Source organism: Chelonia mydas, chromosome 24 (assembly GCF_015237465.2).
Source record: "Chelonia mydas isolate rCheMyd1 chromosome 24, rCheMyd1.pri.v2, whole genome shotgun sequence".
Lineage (NCBI taxonomy): Eukaryota > Metazoa > Chordata > Testudines > Cheloniidae > Chelonia > Chelonia mydas.
Genome location: NC_051264.2, coordinates 4,293,363 through 4,314,726, shown reverse-complemented (window position 1 = coordinate 4,314,726; position 21,364 = coordinate 4,293,363). Strand labels below are relative to the sequence as shown.

At 54.9% G+C, this 21,364-nt stretch overlaps 1 protein-coding gene across 2 annotated transcripts; it reads right to left on the bottom strand.

Moving 5' to 3' along the window:
- Positions 1 to 485: 485 nt before the first annotated feature.
- Positions 486 to 21,101, bottom strand: CRABP2 (cellular retinoic acid binding protein 2). 2 transcript variants are annotated; one of them, XM_007064595.4, is made up of 4 exons: positions 20,732 to 21,101; positions 5,961 to 6,139; positions 4,138 to 4,254; positions 486 to 3,373 (listed from the first exon to the last, which is right to left on the bottom strand). In XM_007064595.4, exons 1-4 carry the CDS (start codon positions 20,799 to 20,801, stop codon positions 3,323 to 3,325), a joined length of 417 nt encoding a protein of 138 aa, XP_007064657.1. In that variant the 5' UTR covers positions 20,802 to 21,101; the 3' UTR covers positions 486 to 3,322. The 2 variants fall into 2 exon arrangements, with proteins under 2 accessions (XP_007064657.1, XP_043391396.1); XM_043535461.1 differs by lacking the exon at positions 20,732 to 21,101 and adding an exon at positions 16,803 to 16,944.
- Positions 21,102 to 21,364: the final 263 nt, after the last annotated feature.

Here is a 21,364-nt window from a genome sequence, read left to right as displayed (position 1 = left end):
GAACCGCTGCCTCTGTCTTGGGGTCTCCCATCCTTTAGATTCCCAGGAGCATTTCCCTCCCACCTTGGTGCTGCTGCTAGGCTAGGTCCCCAGCTGGTGTGAATCGGTGCCACGGCACTGACTTCAGTCTGGCCCTGAAGGAGCATGAAACTCGGCATCATCACAGGAGCAACCATTCCAGTTCATACCTGAGCTGGGCCTGAATCCGGAGCAGGGGATCCAAACTCACTCAGGTTTCGGCAGGTGACAGATCAGACCTTGGAGCCCTTGGGAGTGGCCAGCCCATCCTGACCTATCTACTTCCACAAGACTCCAGGCTTTGGTCACCTTGGCAGCTTTTACACCACCCCCCTAGCCATAAGTTATCACTATACGTGATGCTGCCAGAATTGTGTAAAGAGGCATCAAGTCTCCTGGAAAGAGGGCAAGCGGAGCTGGTGAATTTCACCCGCCCAGTGATTTCCAGGAATGACCAGGACAAGGCATATGTTCATCAACCGTTTATTAGAGAGAATTGGGTCGGAAGGACATTGTGTTCCAGGCAAGATCCAATGCTGCGCAGACCCGCAGGAGACAGGCTTGTTCACGGTTTCCTTTTTAATAAAATATTAACAAATAAATACTCAGTAAAAGTTGCAACAACTGAGAGAGGAGAGAGAAAGCACAAGGCCCTACACGGGAAGAGGAATGCATCTCTACTAGGTTACAGCTGCTTCCTACGGGAATATGAAAAAATATTCTGTATAAAATAAAATCAATGCCAGGTTTTTAAAAAAAAAACAAAACACTTTCCACCTTGAAACTTGAAACTCTTGCTGTCCAGAGGGATGCAATGCGGGAGCGAGGAGGTGTCTCAGAGGGGGAGAATTACCCCTGTGCACAAGCCTACGCAGTAAGTCACATGCAACGCGGCATAAAGTTAATTTTACGAAGCCCAGCCCTCCAAAGGACCAGTTATTGTGAACCAAGCCAATGAAGAACAAGTCCCATCCAATTCCGATACTTCAGTGCACCGGGAATCACTTTGCAGATGGTCTGCAGGACAACAAGAAAGCAGTGATTGAAGAGGAGAAGGTTGCCAGGGGGCGTAAACCCGGCCCCAAATATTTTTTTAATTGAGCAGGGTCACGGAGGGGGCGCACTTTAAGCACTGTCTTACCAAAGCTGCTGCTCTCAGGTTGTGATAGACCCTCCTACCCACCCACACTTTTGTCAGGCCCCCTTAAGCTCTGGGTGCATTGTACCATACTGTCATTTACACAGAGTACCTACTGTCATTTGGAGAGGCTCGGTTTTACAAACTTTTCAATTTTATGGACTCCTCAGTCTCAATTAGGGATTCTACTGTAACACGGGGGAAAAAAATTTAAATGAACGATTTGTCACTCCAATTGGCCATTAAAAAAGGCCATTTCTTGACCACAACAAAAAGAAACAACCCTTCTTGTTCCCAAAATTTCAACCAGGTGTTGCAGAGGCCAAGCTAAAATCACTGCCCCCCTCCCCCAGGTGTAATGTACCTCTGAAGACAAGGCCGGCTCAAAGGCAATGCACCCATTCACTCACTGACGCTCCATTTTGAATGGTGTTTTGGTGGCGCATATAAAACCACAAGAGAGCCCTGAAATGTGCCCAGCGGGACATTCCCCATCCGCTGTGGATAAGGGCTTTTCAATGCAATGAAAATGTTTGGGGAAAAAATTGTTCAAACATTTGAGGTTTTATTGAAAAATGATTTTTTTTTAAATGAAAACCTGAAATGTTGTGTCTGTTGATATGTTTCACACGGGGGGGGACCCATCCCATGCAGCCCCTGGTATTGATCACCCTAAATGGGTCACATGTGGGAACTGAAGCCAGGATTGGAATACCTGAGCCTTTGGGATGGGCTGTTCCTATTAGGGGAGGACAGAGCATTGTGCTGTGTCAGGGTGGGTTACAGAGAGGTAAATTCCATCCAGAGAGAGGGCAAATAATGCAGGGGGATGAGAATCAGTGCTCCATTTGCCCACAGTTCAAGTACATTCAGAGCACGTCACTCTACAATCCAGGTGCCTTTGGGTTCTGCCCTATAAGTAGCTTCAGCCCCACTCTAGAAGGGAATCTGATCTCCTCAGCGCACAGCTGCTAAGCTGTTTGTCCCATGGGAACGAAGATCTTGTCTACACGGGAAAGTTGCACCAGTTGAACTGAAATCGGTTTTAAAACCAGTTCACTTTAACCAGGGCAAACCCCTGCCTGTGGATGCTCTTATTCCGGTTTAAAAGCATCCACTAATGGGTTTGTGCCGGTTTAAATTCATGCCTTTAGTTAAACCAGTGCAACTGTCAGAGGGCCTCCCTGGCTGGTGTGGAGCTGGGGTAAGGACCCTCCACCAGCCCTGCTCTCAGAGAAGAGGAAATTGGGGTGTTGCCAGCATGCAGTGCACTACAGGTACTCCCTACATCTGGGAGGCTATGGGGGCAGAGCACAATGAAGAGCAGCCCTGGGGCTGCTCTAACTTACACCATGGGCTGGGCACAGCACCAGAATACAAGGAGGGCAAAGCCACCTTAACCCATTCCCCCACATCCCGGCTCCACGTGCAGGAATGGAATAACCCAGAATCAGGCCTTGGGGATACAGCGCCTGGAAATGCAGATGTGTCTCGGAACTGCCGAGCATTTCGGCAGCTGTTGGCTAAATCAGTGAGGAGTGGCTCTCATTGTCTCAACCCGGCTCATACTCCAGGGGCCCCAAAATCATCCAGAAGTGACAAAGCAGAACCCTCAGCCCAGCAAGTCCTGGGCTGCCAGGTTTGCTCAGCACATGGGCCTGATCCAAAGCCCACCAAAGCTGATGGAAAGCGGGCTTTGGCTCAGAGTCATCTCTGAGCGGAACACAGACCAAGGTGAGCATTCTCCAGGGCCCACCGTGAGCTGGCTGAGAGAGAGCCCCTTCCCCATCATGGCGCAAACCAGGCAAACCCGCTGTCGCTGGGAGTGACAGCTTTGTTAGCGTCATCTCTAGCCAAGGTGGGGATGAATACATGGGGACCCTCTGTGTCACCCACTTGGACGAGGGGCTGGGAGGAGTTCACATTGCTCTGTGGGCTGTCTTAAACCATCTGTGCATGGACAAAGAGAGGCTGGTGGGGGGGGGGACGGGGAAGAGACCGGCTGATAGTGGAATATGAAGTGGAGCGGTGCCGCTAGCCTGCATCATGTAAACGGGATACTCTGGAGTCCGGCGGAGCGGTTACTGAAGGTCGGTGGAGAGGCTGCAATTGACGAGTGGGAAGGGGGCAGTGCCAGGAGTACCCTCCGCTGCCCAGCGGGGCGTATCACTCCCTGACGTAGATCCTCGTACAGACCACGTCGTCGGCTGTCATGGTCTGGAACAGCAAGAGGGGAAATGAACGAAGGGAGCAGACACCAGAGACGACTGCTCAGAGCCGGGTCACTGAGAGTACGTTTACACTGCAATGTAAGCCCACCCGGGTGCACAGCACAGCATGGACTAACACCCTCCCCCCCCAACCCAGGGCCCTATGTCCTGTCACCTCCGCACCTTGGGCAGCCATTTACACCAGTGCCAGCTGGGGGGGTGCGGGTGTAAACAACTGCACAAGGTGCAAGGTACTGGAGTCAGACCCTGCCCCCCTTCCAAAGTCCTGTCCCAGCATGCACTGGGCACGACGTGACCCCTGGGATGGAGTCTCTGGGCGGGGAGTTGTTGGAAAGCCCTGGCCAGTTCAGCACACTGGTTGTTTGCAGTATAGGCAGGATCCTCTCCCAGTACAACCAGTTGGGTTGGGCCTCCTTCTTCCCAGAATGCATTGCTTCAGGCGATGCAGGTGCCCCGGGCACTCTCTCCTGGGGCACTATGGGATCGCTGCCCAGGCTGCCCCAGAATGCACCAGCCAGGCCGCCGACCCACAAACACAGGTGACCCAGATGGCCACTGCTCAGACGAGAGCGTCACAAGCTGGTTACAAAACACTGTTGCAGCTGTAGTGTAGACAGGGGCATTCACTCCATGGGCAACCCTTGCATTCGCAGCTGGAGCTTAACCACCCTGCGCCAGAAAGCAAAGGGGGTTCACAGCAACGGGGGGCGGTGGGGAGCATTTAACCATTTGCACCAGAGGCCAGCCTACCAGAATGAGTTCTCCATCGTTAGTCATTTCCCGGGACCAGGCGGTTTTGGGCCCTTCCCCCTTCAGCAACCTTTGTTCGCAGACCATTTTGTTCTCACTTTCCCATTTGGCCAGGCTCTGGAAGGAAGAAAGAATGGAGAAGATCAATGCAACCGCATTTTAAATCCCAAAGCCTCCACCACGCCCCTACTAGCCCAGCGGCAGAAAAGGCTCATCCATCATGCACTAGGCACGCCCAGCCCGTGACAAGAGAGAAACTGACAATTTGTTCCACACTCTAGTGCGGTCTGACAGTTGCGTGGGCTCATCCGTCACCCGGAGGGGTGCTGGGGGGCGGGATGGGATGGCGAGGAAGAAAGGAGCCCTCGCCCCTTCAGGAGGAGGGAACGGGCTGCCAGCTGCAGAGGCAGGAGTGCGTGTGTGTGTCACAGTGAGCGACTGCAATCCAGTGTGTGTGTGTGTGTCACACACAGTGAATCGGAGTCCAGACATGTGTGTCTGTCTGTCTGTCTGACGCTTAGTCCGTGTGTGTGGTGTCACACCAAGGGACTACAATCCAGACTGTGCGTGGCACGCACAGCGAGTCAGAGTCCAGATGTGTGTGTATGTGTCTAACACTTGTTCCGTGTGTTTGAGACCGGGACCCGAGGGGTGTCACACAGCAAGAGTTGGAGTTCAGGGTTGTGTATGTGTCACGCTGAGTAAGCTGCTCCTTTAAAACACTTTGATCAGGGGCATAAACCAGAGCAGGTAGAGCTCCCCCAAGACCGCATGGGGGGTGATGTGACGAAAACCTCCCCAGAGCTCACAGCCAAAGACGGGGCAGCCACCCGGCAAGGCTCAGAGTCCCCAAGAAAGAAGCCAACCCGGGACACAGTGGGGAAACCCCTGTCGTATTTGTCCTGGCAGGGAGCGCACAGAAGGGCCTTTGCATACGACAAGCGGGAGGAGGTAAATAGCAACAGGGATTGGCCAGGCTCAGAAGCGTCTCCCCCATATTGATTAAGGAGGGAAGTTTGCTTGGATATTTATTAGCGTCTCCGCTGCCTGGAGATGGGAGCCAGGAGGATCACGGGATGAGGCACGAGGAGGCCTCTGCCACCCTTGCGCTGGGGCTTCTACGGCGCCAACTCGTGACCCATCACCCTCCCGGGCGGCGCTTTTATCCTCCGCCGGGACACCATCTTGGGATGTGTCCCTCCTAACTGGGGATCCCTACGCCACCACCACGGCTCCCCGAGGGACTATTTGACCCCTCCTCGTTAGCGGAGGCAAAGGCTGAGCGGTTGTAGAGAACCTGGCCCTTATGGGACAGGCTCAGCCCCCTTCTGAGGATGTGGGATGCCCTCTGGTGACTCAGCACTCCCCACGGGGTATCCCTGCCCCCTCGGCACGGTTACCAGAGGGACTATTTTCCTCCACCCCATTAACAGAAGCAACAAAGGCTGGGCCACGGCGAAGAACTTGACCCTCACGCTACAGGCTCAGGCCTGAGCTTCCTTAACTTCTGGGACGCCATCTTGTGACTCATCACTTACCACGGGTATTCCTACGCCACCGAGAGGACACCCAAGGGACTCTTTATCCCCTCCCCATTAGCAGGAGCAAAGCGGTGGCCAGCTGGGTGCCCTCCTGCCACCACTGGACTCATGGGGGTCTTGCCAGGGACTTCCATGGGGGTAGGATCAGCCCCTCAGCCAAGGCCTGAGCTACCCAGGGATCTCTCTCTGCTTCCCCCCCCGCCCCGCAAATAAAATAAAGGGGACTTAGCTCCAAAATGCAGGGGCCGTGCAGCCCCAGCTGCCCAGAGCAGCTCGCCCTACCTTGCAGGGGCGCCCGTCCACGGTCTGCTCCTCGAACTCTTCCCCGATCTTGAAGTTGATCTCGGTGGTGCGCACCGTGGTGGAGGTCTTGATATAGAAGGTCTCGCCGTCTTGCTTGATCTCCACGGCCGGCTTGGAGGCTGCAGTCACCGCGATCTTCCTCAGCATCACAGTGACGCCTGCAAAGGAGACGGCGTCAGACCCCCTAGTGCAGGCCTTCAGCAGGAAAGAGGGACAGGCTGCCCACCGGGGGCGGGGGGGCTCCCTGCTTCACGTCTTTCAGGCTGCCATGCATAGCAGAGATAAGTTGGGCTAGGGGATCAAAGCACTGGACTGGGACTCAGGACATGAGCGTTCAATTCCCAGTGCTGCCACCAACTAACGCTGGGCAACTCGCTCTGTGCCTCAGTTTCCCCCATCTGTAAAAATAAGGCTCATAACTCTTCCTTGTCTGTTAAGACTGAAGTCCTTGGGGCAGAAGCCGTCTTTGTCTGTGCAGCGCCTGGCATGATGGGGGCTTTAGTCTCACTTGGAGCTTCTAGGAGCAATTGTACTACAAATAGTAAGTGGGGACAGAACTCAAGTGCTCCTGAGCCACCTGCACTAAAGGAGAATCCCCAGTAGCAGTAGAGGGTTTATGAGACAGTGTTGATCGGTCCCAATTCTCTCCTGTAGGGGGCAGTGGCAACATACACAACAGCAGCTATGTTACAGTAGAAACCTGAGGGGGGCGGGAAATGGGGTGGGAGACAGAATTCTTGTCGCCACGTTACTTAATCTGCACAAGAGACGGAGAGGGGGAAATGTGAGCAGATGCCCGGTCTGCCAAAGACAACAAGGGGGATCTAGTCCTAGACAAAGAGATGTCACCTTCCTCTGGGGACAGCTCACCCTGCACCGTGGGAGAATGAGGGCTTTGTTAGCCCGCAGGGCAGAGCTGGCGGTGGGAACCCATACAGCTCCTCCCTGCAGCTTGCAGAACGCCGGAGCCCGGGACGGTGCTGCAGATCAAGGGGTTAGTAACGGATCCAGGACGCTGGGTTTCTCTTTATTTGCCTAACAGTCCACTAGCCCTTGATTCAAAGCTCTATTAGCCATTCAAAAAATGGAACCTAAGGCTATGCCTGCACTTCATCCATGTAAACACCATCCACTTCAATGGGGTCACTGCTAATTTGCACAGGAGAGGCAGCGCAGCCTAGTGGGTAGCACACTGGCCTGAGAAACAGCAGGCTTGGGTTCTGTTCCTAGCTCCAACACTGAGTGTGTCCCTACCCTTCTCTGTGCCTCAGTTTCACCAGGTATAAAAAGTGGGGGGTAATGAAACTGACTTCCTTCGTGAAAGGCTTTGAATCTACTGGATGACAAGAGCTAGGGAGCGTGGCTGTTACATTTGGGTCAAGCCAAGCCATCTGACCCTAAATCCTCCCAAGCCCTCGAACAGCTGGGATTCTACATCGGCGTGAACCCAGCTCAGCGAGGTTAAGTGACTCTCCGAGGGGAAGAAGGGAAGTAATGATCTCTCCCTCTGGGAATGTTTTATTGTTTCTGAAAAGGCTCTTTTGAAACCTGAAGTTGTTCCAAGTTCCAGAGGCTGCCAGTTTTCACTTTATTTTATTTTGGGGCTCATTGATTATTTGATGCAAACAGAGATTGCTGTGGTTTCATTAAGGGCGTGGTAAGGTTAGTCCTCTTGTAAAAATTGCTTCATGATGTTAGGTCATAAAAATAACAATTCTGGCATGTAACAGATCGTCTTTTATCCTGCCTGATCTCAGGGTAATGGATATACTTGGACTGCTTCACTTGCCAGTGCACTGGGGCCATGTCTGGGGTGGAACATGGCAGCTGTTTAACAGCATGCAGCAATACTGCACAGGGCTCACTCAACCTGCATGGAAATGCAGCCACTTCTGGGGTGGGCCATGTCTACGCTTTAGCAGCTCACAGCAACGTTACGCTTCACAGCAATTCAGTGGAAGTGAGGGAAAATATTCCACCTCAACAAAACTCCAGGGGGAATTTTAGGGAAGCCAGTACAGCCACCATGACTGGAATTTGACAACCAGGCTTGTGAAAAGGGCTATAGGATACTGAGTAGCCAGAAGCAGGAAGGGTCTTGTTTTACATCTCATCTGCACCATCTCACCTGCATCAAGCTGGGGAGTTGGGCTCAGCACTGACACATAGGGAAGAGTGCCCCCTACTGAATCACCCACCCCGCTCCCTGCTGCACAGCGCCCCCTAGCGCCTCTGTGCTCAAGTACAACAAAGCCACGCCCGAGAACTCGGACTAACGTCCAGAACAGAAACCCGAGCACATTTCCATCTTCAAAGCACTTTCCAGACATGATTACATTAACCCTTTAAGCCCTGAGAGGTAGGGAAATAGCGCCATCCCCATTTTACAGATGGGGGAAACTGAGGCAGAGAGCAGTCAAGGCCCAGATTTTCAGAAGCAGCCTCTTACATTGAGTGCTGAGCCTGAGATGCATGGGGCCTGATTTTGTGAGGTGCATCGAGTTGCAGGTGCTCAGCACTTTGGATAAAACAGGTCGCTAACCCAGGGCACCCTATAAAAATAAGGGCCTGATTCTTGGTTACACCAACGCCTCTTAAACCAGCTAAAGGGGCCTTAAAATGGGTATAAGTGAAGTCGACAGAGTACAGCAAAGGGGCCTCAGTGTAAATAAGACTCAGAGTCTAGTGCCTCCTCGTTAACCAGTCATAATGAGCCCCCCGCTTTCCAAACAGCCTCGCTGAACCCATCATCCATCATGAGACTCCCCCTCCCCCCTCCGGCAAGCAGGGAGTGAGACGGAAGCTTTGATGTCCCAGGAACCAAAGGGCCGGTTTGTCTTCTCAGAAAGCTATGTGACACCCCTGCTCCATGCACTCCCCTCCTTTGTCCTCCGCTCCAGTCCCAGGGCCCCTCTGTCCTCCACACCACATTGCTCTGCTGTTCCCCTGGGCTCCTTCCCCAATGCAACAGCCTCTTTGCATGCCCAGGGCTTGTCTACACAGGGAAATTGACTGGAATAGACTTCCTAGTACAGAATAAATGTGATTTAATCCCAGGATAATTCTGCGCTTTGGAAGTGAATTAAACTAACCCAAATTAAGGCTGTTTTTATTCTGAATGAGAATAAGCGGGGCTTAATCTGGTTTAAATGTGCACTTTTGGTTAATCCATTTGAATTTCCCCCAGCAGACAAGGCTATCGGGCAGGCACTGGCTGAGATTCTGTGACCTGTGTTATAGCATTGCCAAGTCTCCAGATAGCTGTAGCTTTTCTTAAATCCCCAGCCCCCGGAGTCCTGTGATAACATGAGACTCAGGCCTGATCTACACTCAAAACTTAGGTCGACCTACCAAACCCCTAGTGTAGACACAGCGAAGTCAATAGAAGAATGCTTCTGTCAACCTAGCTACCATCGTTCGGGGAGGCAGGACAACCCCTTCCACCACGGTAGTCTGCATCTATTTGTCCCTCCATTGTGACTCTCAACACCCACCTGCTCTTCCAATCTTGGGCTCCCCACCTACAGCTCTGCCAATGCCCCTCAATCCTGGCCCGCATCGCTCCCTGCTCTTCCAGCCCGGGAGCCTCTCCTGAGCATAGCAACTATGCCAAAGGGTGAGAACTAGCCCCTGAACCCAGAGGGCTGCAAAGATACCGCCCCCCACTCCCAGCTACGGAGGTGACTAAAAACAGTTCCAGGTCATCTGACATCGAGACGTTGAACAGAGCCACGCACAGACTCTGAGACACCCTCCAGAGCAGACTGCCCGCACCAGCTCTGAATATTTTCCACATGCACCCCGGTGTTGGGCTTAGCAATGCTATTCCACGCTCAGAGACCCCGGTGCTGGGCCGAGAGCTCTGGGAGCAGTTGTTGCAGAGGGTTGGTTTTGCCTCAGTTCATGCAAAGTGTGAGCTGGCGGGGGGCCGGATGGCTCAGGGGATGTTGCTTTCAGACACCTCTGCATCAGAGCTGCTCCGGCCACACCATTGATCTGTCCCCTGTGCCAGGGACTGGATGCAGGGAGGGTGCAAGACCTTTGCACAAGCTCCACACAAGCTGGGCAGATCCCCAGCGCAGAGGGATTCTCAAGGCATCACCTACTTTGCAGCCCCTGTACGCCACCAGAGGGGTGTGATTCTGATTGAGAACCAGGCTCACTGCGTCTGAAGATCAAGGAGGCTGGCCCCACGGACACTGTTGTAACCTCTGGGGAACAACCCACTCTAGCCTGACCAGGACTTCGGGGTAACCAAGACAGAGGCTGTCCCCTAGAGAATCGGTCCCAGATCTTGCCCTGAGCCCAGTGCATGCTGAGGCAGGGCATTGGGCCGCACTGTGGGGATGCCCATGCAGCGCAGACGGGATCAGAGATGCTCAGGTTCGCGTCTCGATGCCAGGAGTTAAGGCACTCCCTAGAACATCCCAGGTGTCGTCTCACATCCTGCCTCCAGGGGCTGCATGAAGTGAGTTCTCTGGGTCTCAGCCCTGTGGGCCATGTGACATGAACGGGTGGGATTGCAGCCTGGGTCAGGGGCTCTCAGCCCACGGGGAGCAGAACACATAGTGTCGGGGGGTCACAACGCTCCAGCTCTTCCCCCATGGCTAAGGAGAAGGGGGATGCCAGCTAGATGGGGCAGGGGGGTAGGTACAGAAGAGATGGAGAACTAGTGACCTACATGGAGCAAATTTGCTGAGTCTCAGCTTGGTTCCTCAGGGACAAATGTCCCCGGGCCTGCTAAGAATGGTGCCACCCCCTTGTTAGCTGCCTCAGCAGATGGATGGGGGGCTTCCCAGGGCTGGGACCCAGGAGCTGGGGGAAAGCCATACGGCTTCTGCCTTTGACCCCCTTATTACGGTGAGTATCCGAGGACTCCCGAGCTGCCGACATGGGCGCTCCCACCAGCACAAAACCCACTTAGCTGCACTGAAGAGGACCTCAGCATAGGCCCCTAGACTCCCCCCTCCCCGGTCCCCTGGACTCCTGACCCCGGGTGGAGAACGGGATGCGGGCGGGCAGGCTTTGGAATGTAGGATCTCCTGCATACACACACAGCCTGCAGCTCATGACAGGACCAGATCCAGCTTCTCCGAGCGCAAAATGCTCCCTGCCCACCCCAGCGCTCCTGCTCCGGGAGCTGGCCCCACTCCAGACACCTCCAGGAGGCTGCGTTTCCCTTCGGGCTGGGGCGACCCGCTGGAGAATGCGGCACCAGCCTCAGGATACATTGCCCCTGGCTGGCCGGCTGATGGTCCTTTGGCACCAGGCATGGGGAGAGAGAGGGTCTGATCCGACAGGCTGCTCCGGATGCTGAGTCACTAATAGTTTGGGGAGGGGAGCGTGAGACACAGGAGCCATGTGACTCTGCAGTTGGAGAAGGCAGATGATGCTGATGCTTGCGGGGGTAAAGAGGGTGATTGTCCCACCCCCGGCTTCTTGGGCTAGGGGTGAGCGAGTGCAAGACCGAATCAGATCCCCAGCCGGTGTAAATCAGAGCAGCACCACCGACCGGCTGAGGATCCGGGCTGTGGTAGGCAGAAGGGCTTGTAAACAGCCTAGAATATCCTCTGTGTTACTTTGCCCCCTGCATTGCTAGCTGTGGCTATGGGGGTGTGGGGAGCAGAGAACAGCTGGCATCTAATGAGGAGTGAAACCAGCAGCTGGGGCCAGAGCTCTGAGTTCTAATCCCATCTCTGCCACTGACTCATTGCATGGCCTGGGGCAAGTCACTTTTCCCTCTCTCTGCCTCGGTTTCCCTTCTGCCAGCCGTACAGCGGCGGTAATGATGCTGGGACACCTTCCCAGGCAGCTGGGAAGTTTAATGCTCAGAAAATGATGTGATATCCATGGATAAAAGCTTATTATGGATGGAAAGAGAATTTATCTTGCGTGACAAAGACATTAGACAGGCAAAGGAGGGTGTCAGATCATCTCCAGAACAGTCAGATCCACAGGAAAATGGGTAGGTTGAAACAGAACCCACTCTTCACACCACCTCTCAGAAAGGGTAGGCCAAATCTATGTACTTAGTTCCCCACTCTGCACAATGAGGCTACTCCCATATACCCACCTCTGCAATGCCCAGACAGGTGGGTTCTCAAGTCCCCAGTTGTGAGGCTTATTAGGGCAGGATCAGAGCCCTGACTTTCCATGACGGAGCCTCGTGCTGCAGAGATATAACAACCCCAGCTGCAAAGCAGCACCGTGGATGCTCTGTTTGGGTGCCAGCTGGAGTTTAAATTCCTCTCCGTTATTTGCTCTCTGGGCTTGGCTGTTCACGGGATAAATTTGCTGAATAAGGAAAAATAAGAGAGGGGAACGTCCCGGAGACACAGATCCTGGCAATCCAGCCAGCAAGATGCTCCATGCTAGGGATGGGTAAACTCTTTATTATTGCTAGTACAGTAGTGCCTGAGAGGCCTCGGTCAAGATCCGAGCCCCACGGTGCCGGGCGCTGCACAGACACCCAGCAAGAGACAGCCCTGCACCAAAGAGTTTGCCATCTAAATAGAGAAGACAAAACGACACATACAACTCCCCCTGGCTCTTCTATAAAGCTCTCCAGCCATAGATCTCAAAGCGCTTTACAAAGGAAGTCAGTGTCATTTTCTCCATTTTACAGCTGGGGAAACTGAGGCACGCAGGGCCAAAGTGGCCCACACAGCGTCATCCAACAGGCCGGTCACACAATCCCACTCTCCTGATCCCCAGCCCAGCTCTCTTCACACTGCTCTGAAGTGAAACCAGAGTAAGAGAAGGCTGGTTCTTATTTTACAGAAGAGGGAAACTGAGGCACATCAGAATACAGTGACTTGATGAGGGTCACACAGGGAATCCAGGGCAGAGCAGAGAATAGAACCCAGGTCTCCTGTGCCCCGGGCCAGGGGCTTGCACCACACGACCAGCCTTTTTCAGTGCAAAGACGTGAGCCGCTATATATTGACTGGTTAGCCTGAGCTGCCTGCTGACCATCCCCGATTAGGGGAGGAGAGATGGGACTAATGTCCCTCTGATCTTGCAGGGGAAGAGACAGTCAGTGACATGGGAAGCAGAGGGGGAGGTTACGGGTTTCCCCAAACGTTTATCACGGTGACATATCTGCCCGCAATCAGGGCTCCATTGTGCCACGGCTGCACAAACAGAGGGAGATATGATCCCTTCCCCGTCTGACAAGACAGGCCTGGGCGGGGCGAGGTTGATTAGCTCCACATTACAGATGGGGGAAGTGAGGAATTCAGTGGCTTTCCCCCGGGGCACCCAGCAGGTCAGCATCCAGCCTGCCAGTGATTCCGTGGCCCAGAGACATCGGGGGACTCCCCATGTAAAATCTAGCCCATGGAGTGTGGGTTATTCTTGCAAACTGGAGGGTGGAGTGGGCAGCTTTGCCCCCAGCTGACCGATGCACCAGCTGCTTGGGTCTTGGAGAAGGAAGCCAAAGCCGCGATGCAGAGGCAACAGCGCAGCTCCTAAAAATCTGCCTCCTGCCGCTTTCTCGTTGGCGCTCACCTGCCGTGGGTCCCGGACGCAACGGGACGTCGTTCTCCCTGCTGCTGCCAGACTCTATCCACCCCGCATGGCCTTAAAAAGGTACTAGGTCATCGCTCTGTCTGCACTTAGCTACAGATTGAGCCAAAGTCTTCACAGCGCCTCGATGAGCGGCCCGGGACGCAACGGAGCTGCAAATCCCAGCCCTGCCGCTGGCCCCGTCATTGTCTGGTTTACTCCAACCGGCAACGACATGGTCACGCTACAGCGGCCCGGAATCCCGATCGTGGGCAGGCAAAGATCCGGGTTGTACAGAACAGGAGGCCCGGCTCACGGGAACAGCTGCGTTGTTCCCCGACTAGTCAGAGAGATCGCAGCGCAGAAGCAGGGCTACCCTTTGGGTGCAGAAGGCCACAGTTCAAATTCTTGGCTGTTTCTTCTCCTAGACTGATGCCCCAGGGGCCAAGGCGTGAGCGCTGCCAGCCGAATAGACCGCCCCACCATTGTTCAGCATTCCCATCTCCTCACAATACAGGCCTGTCTCCGAGCAATGCAATGCCCTGGAAGCTGCCCAAACCTCGTGCATAGGTCATTGTTCCTGTTGCATTCCACGTATTGTGCTGGGGCACCGGGTTAGGGGCTCGGGTTAAGGGTGCCAACCTCTCTCCCTGGAGCAAGGAAATTCAGCGCTGGCTTCTGAGCCGTAGCTCCCAAGATGTTTGGTTTGTGCCCCCCGCCCTCACCATTTTCAGGGGGCAGAAACCAGACAATTCTTGTGCATCTCGGCAATGCCACATGACCCACACAGGTGCCTGTGGAACTCATTGCCACAACGTACGGCCGAGGCCAAGAGCTGAGCTGAGAGGACTGGGCACGTATATGGATAATGAGAACATCCAGAGTTATAATGGGAAGGGTTTAAAAGAGGAAGCTTTGGATATAAATCCTCAGGCATCAGGGAGGGAAGTTTCTCTGTGGGTAGGTTATCCCATGAATGTCCAGTAGAGTTTTCTTTGCAGCTGGCCACTGTAGGCAGGATACTGGGCTAGATGGATGCACTGGTTTGGCCCAATCTGGTAATTCCTATGTGCCTCTCTGAGAAAGCTCAGCTCAGCCAGAGACTAGTCTCAACCAATAATTAGAGGCTTTCTATTCTGCTCTGCAGCTGGATTGAACAAGTTACAAGTTGGTGAGGGTTAGCTCCCTACACGTCTGGGTGAATTCAAACCCAGATGTGACATCCCAGTTCAATGATTTGCAGAAAGAACTGCTCACTCTGCGTGTGTGGCGGGGGAGGGAGATCAGGTCTCTTTAGCAGCATGGCCAACCCTTGTGATTTTTATCACAAGCAGCACAACCTTAGGTGTTCTGCTTAAAGCCCCAGCTCCTGGAGTCATGTGAGGACCTCAGCTTTCATTTTAAAAAAACGTCCTAGCCCTCATGGGTGCAGGAAGAAGCTTGAAAAAGGAAAGTGGACATTACCCTAAAAGCTCAGACACCAGAAAGCAAAGATTATCGTTTTTAAAAATCTCATGAATGTTTCTGTCAATCTCACTAGTTCTGGAGTCCTGACTCATGACTTTCAAACTTGCGGGGTTGGCCGGGGTGTTTTAGCGGCCCTCCTCCCCACAACTGGGCACCGAGATCGAACATACAATTGTGACTTTTCGAAATCTTGACTTCGTGCATTGCAAGTAACCCTCATAAATCCCAGAGTTTGCAACATTTACACCTGGCCTGGGCTGCCTCAGAGACCCTCACACAACAGCGGTTTACTACTTCAGGAAGCGAAATCGACTAGAAACAAAGGAAGGAGGAAACCACCTAACCAAGTTCAACTACCTAACCTTAGCAAAAGCCTGGGGAAGCAAGTCCGATCTTTAAATTTTATGGCTTATTATCTTGAGTGTCCCCTTTATAGCCAGCCAGTCCCCCCACAAACGAGTAGGTGCCAGGAGCGATCAGCTTTGTTTAGTGCTGCTAAGATGCCAGTGAAATCCCACACCTGATAAAAGTCGGGACCCCTGTTGGTTTTGTGGGAAAGCCCAAGATTTACTCGATCAGCTGGCAGATTTATATTTCCGCTAAGGTTTCTCCAGCGCCTGTGAGTTTCAGCGTCGGCAATTCGGAGACAGGGAAGGGGGGGTTGTGGGGGGAGAGAACCAAATGAAACATAAGTAAGTGATAATTATACTGAAGTATTTGTTACATATCCTCTAACCTGGAAAATATTCTGCTCCCCTCGCTTCTCGTTTCACCAAGACAGGGTCAAGCGGAGGGGAGAGCGAGCGAGCTCTGGCAATGGGGGATGTTTCGCCCCACTGCCTGGTGAGGGTTTGGGAGGAATCTAGCTGGGCTGGTCACTGACTTTTGTATTTCAGGACAGATTCTCCAAAAGGCCCAGAACCCAGCAGCTCCCATTGTTCTCCGCAGTGAGGGGGAGAGCATTTTCCTTTGTCCTCAGTGGGGGGAGGGGGTCTCTCCATTGTTCTCCAGTGGTGGAGGGAGGGAGGAGGAGGGGATTTTTTCATTATTCTCCAATGCGGGAAGGGGAATATTCTCCATTGTTCCCCAGTGGAAGCTCCTGAATGCTTAGGGCTGGGAAATCTGACCCGAAAGGCATTTTCTTACACCCGGGGCCATTTCACCTTTAAGGGGCCGGATCCTGTGGAAGGCGCTTGAGACCTCACTAGCCCTGGAGCAAGGGGTTTCCCCAATTTTAAATTCCCAGGGTGACACCAGGAGCCCAGATGCCCCTGCCCTACAACATCCCCCCGACACATACACACACACTCCCACCCCACCCCAAGCTTTCCTCACTAATAGTTTCCTTCTGGAAGGACCCCCAAGCCAGGCTGGCTTCACACACAGCTTGGCATCTCCTGCCCCGTTGTAGCAGCCTGGATCCCAGCTCCCACACAGCCACTCCCAGCACAGATTTTTTTGGAGGGCGGGGGGCCTGTGTCTTTAAGAATGCTCTTCCTGCCCCCCATCCCCACCCTATACACACACACCTTGCACAAGCTACAAGCTTGCACATGCCCCCGCCCCAAGGGCTCTGAGCCAGCTGCCCCCACTTCAGTGCAGCTCTTGAGGAGGGGACCGAGTCTCGGAGCTTTGGTCAGCTGACTCGAGCTCGCTGGGCTCGGGCTGTGGGGCTCAAAACTGCAGGGTAGACGGTCAGTTTCCCCTCACAGGGTCTCAGAGGCCAGGCTCCAGCCAGACCCTGAATGGCTACACTGCACTTTTATCGCCCTCAGCCCAAGTGCCATGAGCCCACATCAGCTGACCCAGGTGAGCCCCCGTCTTTGAGTGCGGTGGAGACAGACTCACCCGTAAGTACCTGGGGTGGGATGCGTTGTACCACCGAGGCTATGTGCCGTGCTCCTTGGTCACCAGTGGCTAGATCACCTGGTCAGGTTTATTCCTATCGCTCTGATGCAGGTTCTCAGCTCACAGACGTTTAGTGCCACCACTAGACTCTCACACCTTTCAGATCCAGAACTCCTGGGTCCAAGAACCACAGCCGACCCAACCAGCAGCACTTATAGTGTGGCCAACAACGCAAAGGCACCAGGGACTCCTCTCACGTGACCAGCAGTTGCCTCACAGAGGGGGCTTCTCAAAGAGCAAAGATATGCGGGGATCCTGTTAGCACAGCCACTTAAGAACTCCTCCTCATCCCCTTGGCACTTTTCAGCCATAGCTCACCAACCACTTTGCAAAGGAGATAAGCATCATTAGCCCCACTTTATAGATGGGGAAACTGAGGCACGGAGCAGCGACATGATTTGCCCACGGTCACCCACCAGGCCACTTACAGAGGCACGACTAGACATCAGGTCTCCTAAACACCAGCCCATTGCGCTATCCTCTAGGAACAATCTGCCTAGACCAGGGGTGGGCAAACTATGGCACGGGGGCCGCATCTGGCCCTTCAGATATTTGAAACTGGCCCTCAAGCACCCACTGGGGAGCAGGGTCCAAGGTTTGCCCTGCTCCAGTGCTCCAGTTGGGGAGCAGGGTCAGGGGCTTGTCCCGCTCCATGCGTTCCATGACTCCGCCTGGCTCCTAGAAGCAGCGGCATGTCCCCGCTCCGGCTCCTACATGTAGGGGCAGCCAAGGGGCTCTGCACACTGCCCCCGCCCCAAGTGCTGCCCCCACAGCTCCCATTGGCCGGGAACCATGGCCAATGGGATCTGGAGGGGTAACGCCTGCAGACAGGGCAGGATGCAGAGTTGCCTGGCCAGGCCTCCATGTAGGAGCCGGAGCAGGGACATGCCGTTGCTCCTGCACTGCCCGGAGCCTGCATCCCTGACCCCCTCCCACGCCCCAACCCCCTGCCCCAGCCCTGATCCCGCTTCTGCCCTCCAAACCCCTCGGTCCCAGCCCGGAGCACCCTCCTGCTCTGCAGGGACACATGCGGCTTCCCAAACTGCATCCAGCAATGAAGGCCCGAGAGCGGGTGCCAAGAGCTACAGCCCATATATAAACACACCCCAGCGAGCAGCAAGGGCTGCCCGAACATTGCTCAGGGTCAGTGGTCAGAGAAAGACCAGAGCTTTCTGCAATCGACCGGGCGTGACAGTTACGAGCAGCCCCAGAGCCAAAGTGCACACAGGGGCTTTGGGGAAAGTTCAGAGGTGCAAGGCAGGGCTTAATTTGTAATGGAAGAGGTGCCGGGGCTCAAGCCATTTTTTTACATTCATAACTGATGCAGCAAGCCCAGAGGTGCCGGGGCTCTGAACTGCCAGGCCCAGAGGTTCCGGGGCTCAGCCCTGGCACAAATTAAGCACTGCTGGAGGAGAAAATAGCCTGGAGCAGCGGTCTGAACAAGGGACTGCCCGTCAGGACTCCTGGGTTCTACTCCTGGCTCTGTGAGGGAAGGAGAGTGCAGTGAGCAAGTGGCAGAAGGTCTGTGTTTTCTTCCCAACTTGGCTGCTGACAAGCTGTGTGACTCTTAGGCAAGCCCCGCCCCCTAACCGTGCCTCAGTCTCCCCATCTGTAAAATGGGGATAACCATACTAAGGTGCCGTTGTAAAGCATGGGGAGATCAGTGATTAGATGGGCTGAGCCTTGTTAATAATTCAGGCTGGTCTCACCACATCTCTAATTTATAAGGAAGCCTTTTTTGGCACGGGGGGAGGATTATAGATCGTTATCTAAAGGGGCTTTCACATTGGCTCCTGCTTGTTTGTTACAGGTGCTCCCCGATCACCCACACAGTCCCTACAATCCCCCTGTTACAGGAGAGGGTGGGCGAGGGTCTGTGGCCTGCGATGGGCAGGAGGTCAGACTAGATGATCACAATGGTCCCTTCTGGCCTTAAAGTCTCTGAGTTTATAACAACCAACAAGCAGGGAGAGTATTGTCTATGGTGGCAGGGGGCACGAAATGGAAGCAGCGCTCTCCCCCCCCCCCACCTCCTTGGAGCCCCTAGACTTTAGAGGGGCTGAGTGGGGAGGAGCAGTTGCGACCCCAACTGAAACCTCACAGATATAACAAGAAGGGGGCTAATGAGCCGTGCCAGGACCCCAGATCCCGGCACACCCCTGAACGCTGGATCCAGTCGCCCCCTCCCTACAGTATCGCAGGGGTTTTTTTACCCCACCCCTCTCTGCAGAATCGAAGCACCAATTCATTTTGCCTCACAACCCCCTCTAGGGAGCAGTGTCGTTCAATGGGGGAAACTGAGGCACAGAGCCACATGCTCCCAAAGTCACAGGCTGAGCTCATCACTGAGCCCGCCATGAGCCCATCCGAGAGTGCGTCGCTCCCTCGCACGCTCGCCCCGCTCAGTGTTTACTCACTTCCTCTGCAGCTATGTGGGGCTGGCTGGAAAGTCCCATCTTCCTCCAGCCCCAGTGCTGATGGGGTGCACAGGAGAGAAGAAGCCGGCTGGGGATCAGAGCTGAGGCTGGACAGACCCTCCCTGGGTGCTAGGCGGAGCACCCTGCACCCATGCATGGCAGCAAACAGCCAGAGGGTAGCGCTGGGCTCTGCCTCCCCTGGGGGAGAATTCCGGTTCGATTCCCAGCTGGTCCAGCCGGCATCCCAACGGGACGATCTGCAACAGGGCCAGTCCTAACCTGACTGTCTCCTGCTGCTGCTGCCTGGTAGATCAGACAGGGCAGGGGGCTTGGTGTGAGAAGGGCACTGGCAAGGGAGGCTGAAGGACAGAACCAGGAAAAAAGAGGTGAAGAGAAGGAAAAAATTCCCTGCCCCCATCAGACAGTTTAGTCCCCATTACATTAGCCACTGGGGCCAATTCTCCACTCACTCCCCAGTGATTTTTTAAGGGCTACTCCTGATTTACACCAGTTTGCCAGGAGAATCAGGCCCATTGTAGCTCAAAGTCACCCATGAGCCCTGAGGTTCGGTATAATCCAGCGACAGGCTCCCTTCAGTTCCACCCTGGGGCCGGATCCTGATCTCCGTTACTCCAGTGTAAATTCAGAGCCACTCCACCGAAGTGACTCCAAGATTTACACCAGGGGAAATCAAAGAGAAGTACAGTAGCTCCCAGATACTTATAAGAGCGCAGGGCTGGATTTCTGGTCTCCGTTCCTCCGAGCGTAAATCCAGAGCTGATGTACTCAGTGGAGTTACTCCAGGTCCGGTGTAAATCCAGAGCAATACCACTCTGCAGCCTGACTCCTGGTGTCAACCCAGAGCAATTCCGTTCAGGGGCACCAGAGAACATCCAGAGCAACTCCACTGAGGCCAGCCGAAGCAGCCGTGAGTGGTGGAGTGACTCCGGATTTAGGCCAGCGGGAGTGAGATCAGAATGCGGCCCCGGCGGGTCAGTTTCCTACACCCCTCCGAGAGCCCATGTCTGGATGCGCTCCAAGGAGCCAGCCCGCTCCCTGCCCCAGGGGGTGATGCCGGGTTCATTTCGAGCAGCTGGCTCGTCTCACCTCACCCTGAGTCATCGGTTATTTCTTTCCCCCCACCCCCAGGCTCGGGCTGGCCTCCGTGCTCAGGGATCTGGGGGGGGGGGGGCAGGTGCTCAGGGATCCGGGGGGAGGAGGGGGCAGGTGCTTAGGGATCTGGGGGGAAGAGGGGGCAGGTGCTCAGGGGATCTGGGGGGGGCAGGTGCTCAGGGATCCGGAGGGGGGGGTGCTCAGGGATCCGGGGGGAGGAGGGGGCAGGTGCTTAGGGATCTGGGGGGAAGAGGGGGCAGGTGCTCAGGGGATCTGGGGGGGGGGGCAGGTGCTCAGGGATCCGCGGGGTGGGGGGGCGCAGAGCTCCCACCGACTCACCCAAAGCTTTCAGCAGCTCCTCGAAGTTCTCCGAGTGCTTCATCTTCCAGTTGCCGGAGAAATTGGGCATCTCGAATCGGGAGCAGGCAAAGCAGCCGGGTGGGGAGAGAGAAATGCACCGAGCAGCACCTGGGGGGAGTGATGGGCTGGGGCAGAGCTTTTGCACGGGCTAGTCCCCTACTGACCTCCTGGCCCCTGGCCCCTTTGCTCTCCCCTAGCCTGATAAAGGACCTGGCGCCCCTTCCCCCCACCCCTGGCTGATGGACCCCCACCCCCTTCTCTCTCTGTCTCCTAATGAGGCTTCCGCTGTCTGCTCCGGGCTGCCCCACACAGGAGCCTCCTGTCTCCCTCTGCTCTCCGGCGCTTTCTCCCCCATCCCTTTATGTGTCATGGCATTGCTCAGCCTCTCTGTCTAGTCCCTCCCCCCCGGCCTCTGGGAGGAGAGAAAATGTCTCCAGGCTCACCTGTCTGGGGGGGAGCCACTGATCCCCCCCGCCCCCACACACCCCTTGCAAAAGAAAATTCCGTTTGGGTGTCGCTTTAAACAGCTGGACTTTCCCTGCCTGCCCAGTTAGGAAGCAATCCGGACTCACTCTGTCTATTCCTCCATGTTCACAGCCCCCGACTCTGGCC